At 44.4% G+C, this 19,911-nt stretch overlaps 1 protein-coding gene across 1 annotated transcript; it reads right to left on the bottom strand.

The window, feature by feature from the left end:
* Positions 1-4,172: 4,172 nt before the first annotated feature.
* On the bottom strand, positions 4,173-18,267 carry PHOSPHO1 (phosphoethanolamine/phosphocholine phosphatase 1). Its single transcript, XM_066588057.1, has 2 exons — positions 18,132-18,267; positions 4,173-9,265 (listed from the first exon to the last, which is right to left on the bottom strand). The coding sequence occupies exon 2, from the start codon at positions 9,254-9,256 to the stop codon at positions 8,513-8,515; it is 744 nt and encodes a 247-aa protein (XP_066444154.1). The 5' UTR covers positions 9,257-9,265; positions 18,132-18,267; the 3' UTR covers positions 4,173-8,512.
* Positions 18,268-19,911: the final 1,644 nt, after the last annotated feature.

Genomic DNA, 19,911 nt, shown 5'->3' with positions numbered 1-19,911 from the left:
GAATAGAGCCCCACAGCAGAATTGGAAAAGGCTGTTAATGGGGCTATGCAGCGGGTAGCTTCCCCATGCTGGGAGGGGGCTGCCAGAGAGTCATGAGATCCGGGGGACCTGAGAATTTGGGTCCAGATATTGAAGAAGATGACATCATCGTGGACCTGGATGCGACAAAGCGGTTGGACATGTAAGACCAGTCCAACGACTGTTTTGCGCACACTTTAGGGTTTATGACGGACTGGTCTATGCTGAAATTGAGGGAGTCTCTCCTCAGAAGGGATTATAGTAAACTGGGAAGTTAATGAGGAAGTGTGACGAGCTTGATGTTTATTGTTAATATGGTAATATGCAAAGTGATGCAAGGCACTATGTGCGAAGTGCACCATGTGAAGAGATATGACTGTGTGTGTGGGGGCGGGGGGGGGGGGGGTAAGGCACTTCGGACTTAGCAGCACTATGCGCCAATAAGAGATAATGTGAGACAGAAGTGTATTGCATATGTCAGTTTGTGTCCGCTATGGTGCTTTGAGGCCGCAGTGATTCGGGACTCTAAAATTTATTATGTATTCTGGCGCCTGCAGTACATGAGGCCACCATGTTGGCATGCTGCGGACCTTCAAGAATGTAGTGCAGAGTATAACGATGCATATGGTGTGCTACAAAGACAGTGGCTGGTTATGAGAGCGTCAAAGTTCCTTGTCATCAGAAAAATGACTTATTGGATGAATTAAGTTTTATGTTAAACACATTTCTTTTTCATTTTCATTGTTACATTCTATATTTTACAAAAATCCTAAATTCCTGCAGTTTTCATACTGATCCCTAATCCTAATAATAGTCTAACTCTTCCTTTTCTGTAGAGATCACTTCTCAGCAGTTATCTAATAAGTCATCGCAAATAGGATTACAATGAAAGGTGACACCGATATATAAATAAAACAAGATATACCAGTCACAATAGGTGATGTCACAGCTCACCTCCTTCCCCTCCCTGCACAATTATCTCTGCACAGGTCACAGAGCATGCCCACAACACTCCCCCATAGAAGTCATTGGGTCCCCTATTGTCCATTATGTAAATGGCCTATGAGTTCTGCTAAAAAGCATCTCTAAATGCTGCTAACTGCAGCTCAGGCAAGATGGCCACCCCCATAGTCATGTACAGACAATAAAATAAAAATCTACTATCCAAAAATAAAAGCAGAATATAAAAATGGAAACTGTTTCACTATCCGGTTATAACTAGTAAGAGAAATATATAGGTGATACATTCCCTTTAAAAGGTGGGAAAAGCTCCGATATTTTTACCAGCAGCAGCTTTTACTCTAGGGGCCATGTACGGTATTGCAGATCAGACTGATTTGAATGAATATGAGAATAAAGCCTAAGGGTTGATCACAAAAATGTGCTTTTTTGGCAGTTAGAAATGTCACACATCCCAGGTATCTTAATCCTATTAGCTGTACCACACCCTGTTTACTGTGTGCAGAGGTTCTATGATGTGTGTGCAGGATCCTCATCTTTTAGCCAGAATGAAGAGCGCCTGTCTCTCTGGAGGACCTTTCCTGTCTTACATTACACAGACAACCTATCACTTTAAGGCCTGTTTCACACGGACAATAAAAAATTGCACAATTTACTCATGATGCGACAACGCTACAAATCGCATGTATGTGATGCCCGTGCTTTCCTCTGGGTTCCTTCTCGTTTGTGATGTTTTGTAGCATGTGACATTGTGAGACAAAACAAATTGCAGGTTGCTAGAGATGCCCGCGACTTGTGATGCTTTGTAGTCCATGTTTCCCTATGGAGCCTTCCTCTCTGTTGCATCGCACGAAAACGCGGTTTTCGTGCGGTGCGATGCAACTTTTACAGTAGGAAATACTACTCTAAAATCCCTAAAATAAGCCCTAGCTGCAGGAAAAAAAACAAAAACACATACATCACCTAAGAAGTGTTGTCAGCTCCGCCGCGTCTTCTCCGTGGTCCCCGGCAGTTGTCTTCTGGCATCTCTTCTGGTCAGGGATTGGAAAATTCTCGCCTTCAGGAAGCACTATCTCTGATTGGCTAAGCACAGCCTCCAGGAAGCCCTGCCCGTGAATGGCTGTGATTGGTTCATCAAGCACTGGTTTTAATTGGTTGAGCACCGCCTCCAGGAAGCCCTGCCTGTGAATGGCTGTGATTGGTTCATCAAGCACTGGTTTTGATTGGCCGAGCACTTGTCATCTCCTTTCTTATTCTTAGGATAGATCATCAATATCAGATTGGTGGGAGTGCAACTGCTGGTGAAGATACTGAACCACTTCTTTGACCAGCAGCTGCTGTCCACTCTTATGGGATGGTTCGGATAGATAGATCCTGCTTTGTGACATTCATATAACATAACTAGCTGATATACCCGGCTTCGCCCAAATTAATTTGGAACAGGTGTTTACATGTTATTCGCACTGAAAATTCTATGAAGTCGTCGTTACTTTAGAAGAACCAAGGATTCAATTTGTATACACATAGAGGAGCATTAGATTCTCCTCAGACTGCATGTACTGATGTCCCTCTGCAGAATGTGCCACCCCTCCCACTCTCCTCACTTAGGACCTAAAGAATGCTCACGCAAAAGTTCACGCTTGTACGACACCGGGAAGTTACATTACATAGGGGCGCACTTACTTTTGCAATAAGCAATGCATAATCGAGTTATAACTAGAGATGAGCAAACGTACTCGGTAAGGCCGATTTCGCAATCGAGCACCACGATTTTCGAGTACTTCACTAGTCGAGTGAAAAGTACTTGGGGGCGCTGTGGGTGAGTGGGGGGTTGCAGAGGGGAGTGGGGGGGAGAGGGAGAGAGAGAGAGCTCCCACCTGTTCCGCGCTGCTACCCCCCGCTCCACCACGCCACGCCCCGCCCCACAGCGCCCCTGAGTACTTTTCACCCGAGTAGTGAAGTACTCGAAAATCGCGGTGCTCAATTGCGAAATCGGCCTTACCGAGTACGTTCACTAATCTCTAGTTATAACCTCTTTACTTATCCTGTTTAGGACCTAAAGAATGATTGTGCCAAATGTCACACTTGTACGATAGCGAGATGTTAGAGAACTAGATTAGGTACATTACATAGGGGTGCCAATACTTTTTCACTTAGCATTGAGTAATCGTGTTGTGACCCCTTTACTTTTCCTATTTAAGACCTAAAGAATGTTCCTACCAAATTTCCTGTTTGTATGACACCGGGAAGTTACAGAATTAGTGGCGAGTCAGTCAGCCAGTTAGTGAGTCAGTCAGTGAGGGCTTTCACCTTCATATATATACAGATAAAGCTACCTTTACACAGAACAACTGTTGAGCGCATAAGCATCCAGTGGTCTACCCAATGACTATTGCTTCTGTGCTTTTACATAGGACCGATAGTCGTTCAGTGTATAGAGGTGTGGTGCGCCTCCAATCTCAATGAAAAGGTAGCCATTCAAAGATTGAGCAACTCCTTTATACGTTGAGCAAGAAGTCACTCGCTAATCGCTTTGTTTGAGCTGAAACAAAGTGATTAGTGACTATTGAGCGATTTTTCACTCCGTGCCCCGTCAGTAGTTGTGTGTACACAGGAAGACTATAGCAAAAATCACTGTTTCAAGCAATTATTTGGACGATAATTGCCCCGTGTAAAGGTACTTTAAGCCACAAGGATAGAGGCTCTCCAGTTGGGAGAACACCAATATCAGCATCAAAACTTGTGTGCTCTTGCACAAGGTTGAGTCTTCTCAAACGTTTTAAGACCCAACTTTCTATCAAAATACACAAATGCACAAAAAAAGCATATACATATCCATAAACATAAAGAGCACACAGAAAAAGTAGAGAAAGAGGAGGAGATCCCATCGGCAAGATGGATGGAGACCATGTAAGAAGGGCAAGATTGGACTTTCTTCTGCAGGATCGCTGTTTATCTAGTTATCGAACGGTTGTCACAATTGACATTTTCTCTCACTGTGGTTGACTGTCAAGAAGCCCTTACAAAGACAGAATGTCCTGGATCTCAGAAAATTAGTCCCATGAGGAGAAATATGGCAGACAGAAAATTAGTTTCAGATAACGACTTGCTGTCCAAGAAACTGAAGGCAAATCTGGAGCGCCAAGAGCTTAGAGAAAGATTATATCCAGTTACTGCACATGAGGAGTCGGGAGCAAGAAAACCACTCTCTAGATGTTTATTTCATAATAGTCATCCATGTTACATGCTGATATATATGTAGGTTTATATATCTATACTTGTACATATCTGCTATTTTTATAGTCGCTTGACTTGAGAGAAAAGAGTTCATATGGCTTAAAGTATTGAAAGAAAGGGATAATCATGGTGTTCTCCAAAACTGGACAGAGACTGCGGACGACGGAGCCAATACATCCGAGAAAGCAAAAAGTTATGGGGGACGGGATATATGGAAAAATAAAACAAAAAAGAGATATGGGGGGGCAGGGTGGAGGGTGTTATATGGGATAATAGGAGGAGATGTAGGGGGAGGATATATGGAGATATGGAGAGAGGTTATATGGAGTAATAGAAGGTGATATGGGGGAAGTTATGTGGAGTAATAGGAGATATAGGGGAAGGTTATATTGAGGAATAGGAGGAGATATGGGGGAGGTATATGGAGTAATAGGAAGAGATATGGGGGAGGTATATGGAGTAATAGGAGAGGATATAGAGGAGGATATTTGCAGTAATAGGAGGAGTATAGGGGGAGGTTCTATGGAGTAATAGGAGGAGATATAGGGGAGGATATTTGCAGTAATAGGAGGAGATATAAGGAGAGGTTCTATGTAGTAATGGGAGGAGATATTGGGGAGGTTATATGGAGTAATAGGAAGACATATAGGAGAGGTTATATGGAGTAGGAGGATATATAGAAGGCAGAGGCGTAACTTGAAGCTCCCGGGCCCCGAGGCAAAACCTGTAACAGGGCCCCCAACTATAATGCTTTACTTATAGTACTGGGTTCCCAATATGGAGAAGAGAGGCCTTATGGGCCCCCTAAGGCTTCTGGGCCCGGGTGCAACCGCATCCCCTGCATCCCCTATAGTTATGCCCCTGTTAGGAGGTGTTATATGGAGTAATGGGAGGAGATATAGGGGAAATTATATGGAATAATAGGAAGGGATATAGAGGAGCTTATGTGAAGTAATAGGAGGATTTATAAGGCAAGGTGATATGGAGTAACAGAAGATATAGAGGAGGTTCTATGGAGTAATAGGAGGAGTTATGGGGGGGTTATATAGAGTAGGAGATATAGGGGAGCTTATATGAAGTATGAGGAGGAGATATAGGGGAGGTTATATGAAGTGTGAGATATAGGGCCAGGATTTATGGATACGCGTGGTATTGAGGATTCCTGTAGCACAATGTTATTACCTTTAGAACAAATATAATCAGTATAGGAATGTAATAGATAATAAGATGATCATGTGATGACAGTGCTTGGAGTAAATACACTTGTTGGTTATTAGTTTCCTGAGGATCCGGCACCGTCTCATAACTCCACAATACACCTACTGTATATACAGTACTTGGACGATCACTTTCTACTGTATAGAAGGAGTTTTGCCTTGGATTTATTCCATTCTTATTGCGGAGGTAGGATTTCAATGAAAATGCATCTAACACCCAAAGCTAATAAATTAATCTAAGAAATAAATACCCCTTATTATAAGACTTGGAGGGTTCCATAGACCAGAGATGATGAGAGCAATAAAGTATTCCATATTGTGCTTATTGTATACGTAATGGCAGTGGAGTAGTTTCAATTAAGATGGCAATGTTAAATACAGCGACCTCCCCCCATAATAATAGAGCATAAGGACAGGGCTTCACTTTCCTAAGACAATCTCTGCAAAGCACAGGATTAGAAAAACATGCCCAAAAAAGCCCCACACCTGTCAGTGGATTGTGTTTGGTATTGCGCCTCATTTCCTTTGAAGTGAATGAAGCTGAGCTGCAGTACCACCCACAACCTGTGTACAGCAGTGGCACTATTTTGGAAGGCAACCTTGATATTCTAATCAGGGACAACTCCTTTAAGAAATCATTCTTTGTATGATTCTCGCTGGACTGTTTTCATGTTGGATGATGGTGAAGATGCTTATGCTTGCTGATGCACACGTGGCAGATTTTATATATATATATATATATATATATATATATATATATATATATATATATGTGTGTGTGTGTGTGTGTGTGTACCGAATATGAAAAAAAATGTTTATTTTCATATAGGAGTGACTACACATCAGCTCTCTACAGCTGGAGTGCACTTCACTTCTCCTTCTACTATCTCTCTGTAGCATCTCATCTGCACCACTTCTTCCTCGCCGGGACTCAATTAGTGGAGGACCGTGCAGGGTATGATGTGTTCCAGTTGCATAGCAGTAACTAACATAATTGAATACAAGGCTGACTTAGGTTTTATTAGCTCCTTTGTGGTGCAATCTACTAACATCCCGCTCGCTATGTGTGCGGTGAAAGCTTTGGATACCTGGGTCATCATAGCAATTGGTGCCACCTTCAGCAATGACAGATCACAAAACCCTAAAGTCAGCTTTGATTACATAAGATGATATAAGGTCGCTGCCTCCCACCAAAGGTCCTTTTACACAGGCCGGCCCAAACATTCCTACCATTGCTCATTAGCCCAAGAATTGGGCCATGTAAGGGGAGCAAGAATCAGCCAACAAATGAGTGAACACACATCCATGTGCTGAATGATCAGCGGTACATCTCCCGGTGCAAGCAGAGAAATGTACAGCCGGCCTATGGGAACTAAAGACCATAGTAGCAATCAGAGGCGTAACTTGAAGCTTCTGGGCCCCATGGCAAAATGTGTAACAGGGCCCCCAACTATAATGCTTTATTCATAGTACTGGGCTCCCTATAAGGAGAAGAGGGACCTTATGGGCCCCCTAAGGCTCCTGGGCCCGGGTGCAACCGCATCCACTGCATCCTCTATAGTTACGTCCATGGTAGCAATCGTTCGTCCCCATATGTTAATTCTCGACACGTGTAAAAGAAAATGAAATGAGATCTCATAAAATTTGTGTGTTGATCGGCACTCATTACATTGGGTAGAGTTCTTGGCCCATGTAAAAGGACCATAAGCCAGTATGGCGTTCTTCTGCCCATTATCTGATGGGCTACAGGGTCATCTATCCCCTTGAGTTGATAACTACTTGGTTTTCTATCCCTATATTCATATTCTATCTATCTATCTATCTATCTATCTCCCTGATGTGCAGGTGTATGGAAGGTGATATTCTCTTGGAGAACCCTACAGCTCTACATTTTTAATCATGACCCCTACATTTTAATAGTAAAATACTCTACTGCTCCCATGTCCCGCTGTGTAAATATTAGTCTGATCACCCCAGAGTGTTCAGTTTCCCTGCAGCACCCCTATAGGCGGAATGAAGGATTGCACAGTCCACACTGAAATCAGTGGGCTATTGATGTAAATACGGACATGCTTAGTCATCCAGAGCAAGAGATGCTCTATGTAGCCACTTTGCGCTTTCGATTCTAGTTGAGGGTAATGATTGGAGGATCCCTCCTCTTTTAACTGAAAATGCCCTAATACGCCAAAGAAACCAAAAACCCGCTTTGAACAGTTGACCCACATTAAGATATCAAGAACATATCTAATTATAGGGGTAAAGTGAACGGCACACTAAGATATCAAGAACATATCTAATTATAGGGGTAAAGTGAACGGCACACAACAGTGTTATACAGTGTGAAGCAATGTAAACAATGAAGGGGCTATAATGCTTGCCCAAGTGCCGCGGCCCCTTTATCAGCAGGGGTGCCAAGAGTTAGACCCCCCCCACCAATCTAATATTGATGGCCTAACCTCAGGTTAGGCCATCAATTTTAAAAACCTGGATAACCTCTTTAATGCTGAGTTTCAATGGTACCTTACAAAAAGAAGAGAGAGTAATGTATTCCTACTACTTGGTACTAAATCCAAATGTGTCTCCACTGTGCTAACTCCTTCTATGGTCCTGTAACAGATGATGGCCTCATGGACCCATGGAAGAACGTCACACTAAATGATACCAAGAGTAGTGCGTGTAAAAGAATAGCTCCAGTTCATATCTCATACTGAGCAATCCCAGGAACACAACAGAACTTTTTGATATTTCCCTTGAGAGGTATATAGAAAATGCATCTTCATGCTTTAGCAATGCGTGAAAATGTTAAGACGTTAAAAAGTTATTGGTTTTTGTTCTTCAGTGAAGACAGATACCTAGTAATACTTAAGTCTCTCTATTGATAAGCTAAGAAAGAACGGTCCACAATCCCTTGAGAAGACATTAGCATATTTGAACACTGGTACATGAGGGACAACTCAACAACCTTATGGACGAGTTGTTGAAAGTTGACATAACTGCATAGTAAAACAGACCGTAGACATGGAGGAGACACATCACAGTGCTCAAAGTCCTCGTTCTAGCATAGAATGTGCTCAGTCTTCTTAAGACTTGTTCAGAAGCGCCTGTAGATACTGTGCAACCACATCAGCCGATTCCCACGGGACCACTTTAGCCTTGAAGGATCCTTTCTGTTTGTCTTCCATCTTCCTGATGAGTTTGTGCATGGGATAATTCTTTCGAGGAAAAGCAATATCGGTGGAATTAAATGGAACAGTTGGGCAAAAATCATTGGCCCCATCACCAACATATAAAAGGTTCTCGAACCTTACTCCTTCTTGGGATCGTTCAGTGAGGTATTCGGTTACTACCTTCCTCTTGCACATGTTTGCTGGGCATTGAGGACAACTATGAGAATGATAAGGCCCTAGAGTCAAGTATCCATTCTTTTCCACCGTGGTAGGGTTGCTGATAACCCTGCGGAAGAGAGAATGATAACCGTATCTCTTTATATTGCTCTCGATTCCGAACATGTTAGCATCAGAAATAAGGATGATCTCAAATCGATCTTGGTTTTTGGCCAAGAATCGGAAGAGAGTAGGCATTCCGGGTGATAGGGGGATTTTTTCATACACAGCTTTGAGGTCGCTCACCCTCACGCCTTTATCTCCGAGATATTTAAGTACCCTCTGCATATACTCATTATAAAAGCCATCTTGGAAGGTTTCACGTAGCCAGTCAGGAAGTTCCTGTTCAGGCGCGACCTGAATCACCGAATCATCGCTGTTCTCATTGATTATTGTTTCGTCAAAGTCAAAAATAAGGAGGTACTTGTGGGTGGACGCCATCTTTGTTACCTAAAAAACAATGTCAGAGTCAATTAATTATATATGCAAAAACGTTCTTCTTGGGCTTCTGAAGGAACACTTAATGTTGGACTGGCCCATCAGAGCACCAGAAGATCCTCTGATGGCTTCAGGCTACAACTGACTAATGGGACCATGGATCCAGTAGAAGACAAGACCATTTGGATGTGAATCAAATAAAAGTTTTACAGTAACTCGGAAAACATAAAATACTTCTTTATTTCAGAATTTTAAGTCTGAGCATAGCTTAAAAAAACAGCGTAGGTGTTTAAACATCTAGGCTGTGTTCTTTTACCCATGTTCTTACTGAAATAAAGAAGTCTTTTTTGCTGTCCAAGTTGCTGGAAAACTTTCATTTTCTACTATGCTTAAAAGCAGTGGCTCTCTGTTTCTGTGTATTCGGTGGGGTGGATAAGCCAACAATGTCTCCCGCCCATTAGGATGTGACTTTGGAGCCACTAGGATCTATTTCTTAAGGAATAAGTCACAAATAACCAATTAGATCTTACTGATGATGTCCTGTGCGTACAACGATAACAACAAAGATCACAAGGCAACTAAAAGTGAACATGCTCATGTTCTATAAAGATGCATGGCTGGCCCTAAGAATCATCTATAGTGGACCCAAGCTACCCCAGGACTCGGTCAATGCCAGTCCTTTTTATATGTTGGGAACAAGGTCACGCATGTTGACAGTTGTTATGTTAAATAGGTTTTCAAAAAAAAAAGGAAAATTTTTGAAGGGGCAAAAAATGGGTAAAAATAAATAATAAGTATTGCTCACCCATTAAATGCCCCCTGGTCCAATGCAGCTGCTGTTCTGATCCCGGAAGCTCCTGCAGTGGTCATGTGCTGTTCATTGACCACATACTGCTGCAGCCAATCACTGTCTTCAGTAGTCACTGCTATTCATGGCTATGTACAGCATTTGACGGCTGCAGTGGATTCCAGGACCAGAGCACTAGGGATGGTGTTGGCTGCATTGGACTGAGGGGCTACATAACTTGTGAGCGCTCCTTATATTTTTTAACTTTAGCCCATTCTCCGCTCGTAACTTTTTTTTCCCGCATCAGAAAACCACTTTGAAGGGACCCTACAGTTCCAGCACAAAAGTCTGTCTCAGGACGAAAGAGGGGAGAGTATATCACGTGCTGCCGTTCTTCTCTGGCGATGTTCCTGCAATCGGCTGGTTCGATATCCTATTTTCAGCAGTCCAACACTGTGCACTGCTCTTTGATTGGCTAGCCAATTAGAAGGCAGGTATAATGCATTGGTAGACTTACCAATACACAGTGGAGATTAGGTAGTCTGAAGATTGAGTCGGTCATCTTGGACAACTGCAATTGGGATGTGGAGCTGGCGGACCAGAGAGGCATCAGCACAAAAGACCAACAGCAGGGGAAATAGAAAACTGTGCTGGAAGTTCTCCTCTGCTGACCAGAGCCATGGCCAGGAAGAAGTAGGAGAGATTGGGTGCTGGGCACTATGTTGCTGACAAAGCCATGGCAGGGGAGAAGTAGGAAAAATAGGGTGCTGGGCGCTATGTTGAGGGGCATTGGAGGCCTGATTTTGGGGGAGCCTCACAGAGGCTGTAAAAGGAGGCTCTGCCCCCTGTGTGACAAGGGCCGTGACGTGGCTAGTGTCTCACTACCCAGAATACTGTCCCACTGTAGGGACATTGTATAAAACAGGACTAGGCCTCACCCCGAGGGGATGGCCAGCGACCATTTTGGCTACATATATAGAATTGTAGCTGTGCCATGTAAAGAGTGGGCACAGCTAGATAAAGGTGCCAGCAGCAGTGTGTGCTGCTTGGCACATAGAATGGCAGGGGTACTGGGTAGAACCATCCTGGGGTACATAGAACCATCCTGGGGTACTGCGCAGAAGAAGGACAAGTGACCATGCACCGAAAGGGCCCAATGATCCAGGGGCTGAACATATGAAAGACCGTGTGGAAGGAGAGGGAGACTCCCTTCCTATAGGGGACATAGGATGTGGACCTGTAAACAGTGACAACTGCAAGAGATATAAGACCGGTCCAGCCTTTCCAGTGTGGGCACACTATTAGGGACACTGACGATGACGGATGAGTTCAGCCTCAGGGAGCATCTTCCCTAAGAGACTGTGATACGCGGGTTGGAACCGGGTGTTAACGATTACCGGTAATCAGTTAGATAGCGAGTGATGCTGAGTGCAGTATAGCTATTGAACAATGCAAGGATCTATGATGCAGGTGTATTCTGATGGAGGGATGGGCACTCCGGGGATAGCAGCGCCACACGCCGGTATGAGGTGACGGCAGATGTAGACGAGACAAAAGTGTACTTATGATGTTCGATCACACCTGCGAGGTCACAGTGACAAGGAAATCTAAAATTTAGTGACGTGCTCTGGCACCTACGGTGCATTAGGCTGCAAGGGTGACATGCCGCGGACCTCCGGTAATACGGAGTACAATGAAGAGCATGAAGTACCATGAGGACAGTGGTTAGTCATGATAGACGTACGTACAACTACGAAGTGCCTCGTCCCACCGGACGTCTCTCTTTATGGTGACGAGAGACATGAAGGGAAGTGGAAGCAGACAGATCCTGCACCTACGCTGCATTGATCCCGCCTGGGTGGAGTACGGAGACTGGCATATATGTTACAAGTGGGATTTTCGGTTAACCCTTTCCAATCCACTGTCTGACGTCTAAAGACATTCTGATTGAAGGCTGTACAGCTCTGATGTCGGAAGACGTCCAGCAGGGTATTCTCACTGTATAATACTGGCCGCTCTGTTGTCGGGGGCCTCTCCAGCATGTCCCATACCGCAGTACTGGCTCTAGCCAGCAGATGGCGCCATTGTATAATGGCAGAGAGAGAAAACCCCCTAGGAAACCCTGAATCTAAAATTGGATTGCAAGGGGTCAATGATGCCACATTTTAAGTACCAGTCCCCTCCCATGCAGTGATGTGTAATACAAGTTCCGTTAAGCAAAGTTATATTTTCATTAAAAGAAAAAAGTATTGCCTCCGTTTAACACCGCCACCCGCGACAATGTTACACGGGACACATGTTTGTTCAAAAACTGGAGATTTGGTTTAAGACACAATATTGCCTTTTCAGGCTAATTTCACACAGGTGAGAGTGAGATATCAGGCCATGAAACTTGGCCCAATATCGCGCTCGCCAACATGCAATTTTGCGCAGATGCGAGGCGTTTTTGTATAAAAGCCACCTCGCATCACTTCAGGGAAGTAGGGATCCCCCGCCACATCTGACAACCTTGGATCGCGCTCGTGTGCCCCTAGCACATGGTGCGATGCTGCCAGCAGACTTGTTGGAATCAATGTGCGATGCGAGGGTATGCCCAAAGATAAGACATGCCGCGATATGTGTACGACCCCATTCAAAAGAATGGGGTTCATATTTGTGCGAGATTTGTTCGTCTCGCAATGCACAAATATCGCGCGAGAATCTCGTCCTGTGTGAAAACGGCCTTAAGCTCATTGGAGACTCAATTACTTTAGAACTGCTGTGCATTTAATAAATGCGTTTCATAACAAGTGCGGTGTAGTTGCAATGACTTTTACATCTGCGGGGGGGGGGGGGGGGTCCATTTTCCTACTACGGTGAACCCGGCCTTATTGTGCCTATAGCTGGAGCTTCACAGCAGTTCATGCGGATGCGGGTCGCAGGACATGACAACACATTATTGCCACATGAAAGCACAAGTGTAACAGATGGATATAGTGCCTGCGTCTTCCCGTGTCACTAGAGAATCTAAGCCCATACTACCCTGTGTTCCCTGGAAATAAGACCTACCCCAAAAATAAGCCCTAGCAAGAATTTTCTGGATTATTGAGGGTGCTTGAAATATAAGCCCTATTCCAAAATTACACCCAAGTTACAGTTAATAAAAAAGTCAATTTAAATAGTGTCCAGGCAGCTAAACATGTAAAAAAAAAACTAAAAGCTTTTGGAGCAAAAGTTAATATAAGACCCTGTCTTATTTTCGGGGAAACAAGGTATGTTCAATCACAGGCAGCTCTACAAAAAATCAGATTGCTAGTACGGATCATAGATGCATTGTCGAAAGTTTGGGATCTTTGACCTCTCCTAGAGTGAACAGCTCTATAGAGTTTGAAGCCCCTTTGGCACTTTTCATAGATTTCTGTTGCTTCAGATCTGACATTTTCTTTAAAAGTAGTGTCAAATTCTGAGTAAGGCGGCATTCACACGCTAATCATTCAGCGTACGTGCTACCAGCAACTGAGTGACGAGCGATCATTTGTCAGCTTTTTCTTCGTCACTCAGTTTCTGCATGCATCAAATTTAAGAATGACCGCCTGCTTATTGTGAATGGAGGCCGCGTCCGGAAGAGACGTCCAGCGCACTCCGCTTCCATTCACTGAGCGAAAGCACAGGAGCGATGATCGCGGGGATGACTGTCAGGCATTCATACGCTCGACAATTGCGGGTAAAATTACCCTTAGACCTGCTTCGCACAGGCATATTTACGCGTGTCTTTGCGCATGCAGGACGCAGAGTCTAAAACCCATTGATTTTGATGTGTTTGTTCACATTTCCGTATTCTGCATGCGCTTTCCGGTCGTGCCAAAAACAATACAGCGTGTTCTATTTTTTTTGCGTATTTGGACACCAACGGTCCCAATAGAAGTCGATGGAGGGTGCACACATGAGCGCGCAATTCGCAAGGAGATGCGTGAAACACTGCGTAATTCTGCTGGGGAAAGAACACATTTGGAGCGAACTAGCCATCTCAATCAGCATGTTTGTGTCCTGCGAGCAGAAAAAGTGCAGTATAATACGCCGATGCGCACGCAAAAAAAGCATCGTTCATTCCACGAAACAACGCAGCACTCAGGTGCGTACAAATGTGCTCGTGTGAAGCCGGCCGTTATCTATGATGATCGGAGTTCAGGTCAGGATACCCATGATTAGATTATGATCGCAGAGTTTCTCCCATCGCTAGGTGCACGCGGTCACAATAGAAAACAATGGGCGATATGATGCGAGGGCACGCACAATGATAGGACATGCCGCAATTTGTTTCCCGCATTGCAATGCGGGGGGAAAAAAACGCCCAGGTGTATGACCCCATTCAGAGGGATGAGGTTCATATTCAAGTCAGATTTGTGCATTAGCGCAGCGTAACTGATTACAGGAATGCAGCTATATATACATTTAGGCCCGCTGCACACAGGCGGATTTGCATTGTGGAATCCAGAGCGGGCGTCTGCCTCTGGATTCCGCAGCAAATACTGCCCATAGCATGCGATGAAAAAACGTGTTTACATGAGCGGAAATCAATCCCAATTTTCCGCTCGTGGAGGAAAAAAAAAAAAACGCAGCATGCTGTGCAGATTCCACATGGACAGCTTCCATTGAAGACAATGGTAGTCGTCCGACCCGCAGCCTTTCCACAAAGACATTGCGGAAAGGTTGCAAATTCCGCATCATCACCAAGCGGCAAAGCAAAAAAGCAGGGTAAAAAAAATTAAAAACTGTACCGTCGATGTCCGACGGCTCACAGTTCAGCCGACCAAAAAGAAAAGCAGGTATGCCGGCTGGGCACAGGGTCGGACTCCGCTGCGGGCACCTGCATGTGGCATCTGACCCCGTTGTGTGCAATCGGCCTTAGGGTACTTTAAAGCCCTGTGTCTAGTACTCCCCAGCTATAGAGGACTGTACATTTAAATTAACAGCGTTCCAGAGACATAGGGCGCTAAATATAGGTTAATCGTATGCGTGGACGGATGTATTAATTATAGATCTGGTAGTAAAAACAAGTGGAAAATCAGCATACAGATTGCTGGGCAGAACAGATGGCGAAGCTGATGTATCCTTCATGTCAATTACAACTTACGGTACTTGTACATGGGCTGACAGTTCCTGAGTAATCGCACAAAAAGCGATTATGAGCAACTGTCATAGACAGGGGACCCAACGGGACAACTGAGCGAGACTCACTTGCTTGTCAGAGTCGCCTGGTTCTTAGCTCACCTAAAATTAAAAGACTATTGTCCTGGATAAACAGGCAGACATTCATCTATGAATGACTGCCTGTTTACTGTGAATGGAGGCCAGCAGTCGTCCCGTGTAAAGGTACCCTTACCAAACTGCTTCTTTGGCAATACATTTATGTGCCACAACTCTGTATTGCAAGCCAGATTCCTACTGAAAAGAATAGGAACTTACCCTGCAATACCAAACCTGGCCACTGCAGTGGGACAGGAGCTGTCTGCTTACTGCAGAAATCAGCTCAGTGCAGACCCCCGCCAATCTACTACGGAATGCCTATCTTGAAGACAGGCCATCAATAGTTTACAGCTGGGCTGGAGCTGAGTTGCAGTACCTAACACAAGCCATGTACAAGAATGGCGCTATGTATATATAGATATGCCCTTTTAATGCAATAATGTATGTGATGATAATCAGAAGCAGAAATGTAAAACCAGACACAACCCATGGACAGGTGTGGCTCTGTTTATGGAAGAAGGTGGCCATATCCATCTCCTTTAAGGATCATTGTACTTTTTTTCAAATATTCTTGAATTCTTATTATGGCTACAAGGATTACTGGCCCCTATAGCCATCTCACTGGTGGAGGTTAAATTAAGACAGGTTGAATTTTCCCTGTCACTTCTATCATCAACAGAATAATAGAATATACGACTGACACTAAGGTCTCATGTCTAGTAGAAAAATACAATTTGCGCAGAATCTGCTGCGGATTTCCGTAGCAGATTCCGCGCGGATTTGCTTTAAATGGTTAATATATCCGCATTTTTTTCATGCGGATATCCGCACCTATTGCTAGCAATGTGGCCGATCCGCGCGGAATCCGTGGTAAGATGGAGCATGCCGCGTTTTTTTCTCCCTTGCGTGAAAACCGCAAATCTATTAAAATGCCACCCGCGGGTGCAAAATTAAATTTAATTGACTGCGAATGGCCAATGATTCCCTATGGGCAAAATTGAGTGCGGAATCCGCAATTCAATTTTGCTAGTGGGCATAAAGCCTAATGCCCGCATCCTCCACCATATTATTAAAACTGTGAAATTGTCTAACAAAAGAGAAATAATAAAACATAGCAATTATATATATATTAAAACTGTTGGGAAACCCAGCTGTGTAGCTAGCCGGTCCCCGGCCTGGATAAATGTGGAGGGGTGGAGAAAGCAATGGCAAACTACTTCCCTATTTCTGCCAACATACTCCATGGATCACAGCTGGACAAGGTTAGGAAAGCAGGGAGAACGATGATCCATACAGTACCTGAAAATCGTCCTCGACTGAATGGATAATCATCATCATACTGCTGGGTATAAATGACTGTAAGAGTGGGGGTTATATGGGACCAAAACCTATTGGTGCAACTTCGTAATCAGCAGTAGGAGTAATAGAGCTCCAGGCTAGAGAGGGATGGAGTCAGCAGATCCGGCTGGGTTCATCCTGCAATTCTAGTGTTTCTGTAATTCTATCTCTGGTACAAAAGTACATCAGGTCTTGTTTGCTGCTGTTTTAAGACAGTTCCCTTCTAGTAGGAGATGAGGTGCATATACGGTATATATATATATAGGTGGTTATACAGTGGGGGGCATATAAGTATAGATGATTATTCAAAGGGGAGGCATATAGGTGGTTATACAGAGGGGAGCATATATGTATAGTTGATTATACAGGGGACATATATGTATAAGTGGTTATACAGAGGGGGGCATACATGTATAGGTGGGTATATGGGGGGCATATATGTATAGATTGATATACAGGGGCATATATATACGCTGTAGAATAAGTTGGCGCTATACAAATAAAGATTATTATTATATAGGCGGACGTACAGGGGGCATATATGTAAAAGTGGTTATGCAGAGGGGAGCATATATGTATAGGTAGTGATATGGGGGGGCATATAATATATAGGTAAATATACAGGGGGCATATTTGTACAGGTGATTATACAGAAGGGGGCATATAGATGGTTATAAAGAGAGGATCATATATGTATAGTTGGTTATACAGGGGGCATCTGTGTATAAGTGGTGATACAGAGGCGGGCATATATGTATAGGTGGTGATACAGAAGGGGGGCATATATGTATAGGTGATGATACAGAACAATGAGCGATTGTCTACTTCTCCAACACTATGAAAACTACATTTTAAAAAAACTATCCCAATAGTGAAAAGTCATCATCTTAGACCAATTAATCTTTTTATCTATGCCCAACCGTTCCCCCGAATACAGCAGAGAGTAAAGAGTCCTTTCCCATGTGCAGAATATTTCCGCAAGACGCACCTAAAGATGCAGCTTAATCTCCCCAAATGTACATGCGGATTTTGATGCAGAAATTTCTGCGTTTTTAAGTGCGTCTTGCAGAAATATTGCGCTTGTGTGTGAAGTCCCTATGGGAGATAGTAAAAGAGAATGCTATAGTTGCAGGACCAGAGCCCTAATAATATCTGACTAGGAACTTTACAACAATGTTGCCACCTATAAAGTCACCGAATATATTCCTGTTACTTGGCTACATTGTATCAGCAGTCACTTCTTCTACAGTAAGGTCACAGCAATGGCACAAGTATCAGACCTCTGTAGCAGCAACACACCGGCTGCTGTGGTCAGTGCATGTCTCCTAATATCCCTCATTCACAACTCCCCTGGAAAATATTTACAGTATTCTCCTCCCCTATTTCTAGTGGTTCTTCCCACTCCTTGCTTTGCCCTTTACAAGGGAACCCCCTCTGTACCCCCAGTGGTATCTCCCCGTCTTATTGAATAACACGAGAGATCGAGACAGTCCATGTCATGCACGGGGGGATGCAGGATTCTCTTACGCTGTTTCCCGGCGGCTCCTCTCCTCTGCGGGTGGTTGGATGATGATGTCCTCTCTCTTATCTCTTCCGATATTTTATATCTAGACGAGAACCGGCTACATCGCATCGCATCACGTCACCAGCCGAGCGGCCAATAGCGACTATCAGCGGAGATCAGAGGAGCCGCAACAGGGAGGGACAGCAACGGATAGCCACGCCCACTCCCATTCACAAGCCGCTATGTGGGCGGGGAAGGATGCGCCACGTAACGCCTACTGCTGGTAGCCACGCCCATAGTGTTAAGTAACGCAGAAGCTCCGCCTTTCTTCTTGCTTTAATGGGTTTTGGGCGATTATATATCCTGCAGCGGGAATGTTCTGTACTGGGAGGAAGTTTGCTCAGCATGATCCCAAATGGGGGGATTTACACGGGTGATTTCCGTGCAATGCAAGATGCACAGGAATTGCGCGTGAAAAAAAATGGCGCAATCCACAAGGGCGATTTTTCTTTGCGGCGCTGCGTTTTACTGACATCAAATCCTGTGCGATATCGGCCTGAAAAACTCGGCCCACGTGAACGCACCCTCCGAAATAAACTCACGTGAACGATTTTCCCGCGCCACGTCCCTCAGATCGCGACGAATTTGCCCAAGAAAATAACCGATTGATTTCAATGTGTTAATTTAGTGATTTTTCGCTCGTTCCAATAGTGCGAAGGAAAGATCGCGGCACGGCCAATTTATAATTTAAGTATCGTGCATTATTCCCTATGGGAGCAGCAAAAAAAAAAAAAAATCGCATCGCACTTGTATGTAAATGAGTTTCATGCGAAGGCGGCGCAATTTTTAATTGAAAGCGCATGTATTGAACTCATTATACTTACAGTCATTTCAATGCCTGGGAGCATCAGAGCCTGATTTTTGGCGCATGCAAAAATCGATTTGCACGCGTAAACAGTACAGTAAAAAAAATGCAATTGCGCGCCCAAATAGGCAACACCCATTCTACAAAAGCGCAGAGCAACTGCACACGTAAATACTCGTAGCCCAAGGCTACCTACAGACGGGCAAATGCGATCTTATGCCGAGGCACAGGACCTGAGTGCGTTTTCACGCCAATACTGGCGTTTTTCTGGCAAAAACGTCTCCCATCAGTTCTGTAAAGTTGCGATCTGCCGGCGCGGCTTTCAGGCGCAATAGAGGATTGGCAAGTGTTTCCCATTTTTTCAACGGAAAACCTCCCATCGCGCAGCGTGCGCATTGTACGGCGTGCGATGTGTTTTACTGTCCCATTGAAAACAATGGGCAATGCGTTCCGGAAGACGCCGTTTTTTCCCGCATTGCTCATGTAAAATTTGGAGGTCGTAGTCGCGCAAAAGTTATGAGTTTTATATCTCACAAATCTCATGCAAGTTCTGTTCGTCTCGCCATCGTACAGATCTTGTTTTCTCGCCCTTCTAAACAGGTCTTAGACATTGCATGTAGACGACTACGGGTACTATGTGATGCACAGCTCAAGAATGGTGCAAAAATCACGCTGTAGGGTGCGAATCCTGGGATCTTCATTTATTTCCATTGCTTAAATAGCACCAACGTATTCCGCAGCGCTGTACGGATGTCGCCACCATTCTGGACGCGATGAGGTGTCAGAATCGGAATATACTGTAGAGCGGCGGTCTCCCAGCAGGGGCGCTCCAGCTGATGCCAAACTACAACTCCCATCATGTTATAACAGTATTGGCGTAGGGGTTGTGGACTACAGGTCTCAGCATGCCCCAGAGGCTGTGATCCACCAGCGTGTTC

This window comes from Eleutherodactylus coqui, chromosome 13, assembly GCF_035609145.1.
Source record: "Eleutherodactylus coqui strain aEleCoq1 chromosome 13, aEleCoq1.hap1, whole genome shotgun sequence".
NCBI classification, from domain to species: domain Eukaryota; kingdom Metazoa; phylum Chordata; class Amphibia; order Anura; family Eleutherodactylidae; genus Eleutherodactylus; species Eleutherodactylus coqui.
This window is presented reverse-complemented; position numbering and strand designations above follow the sequence as displayed.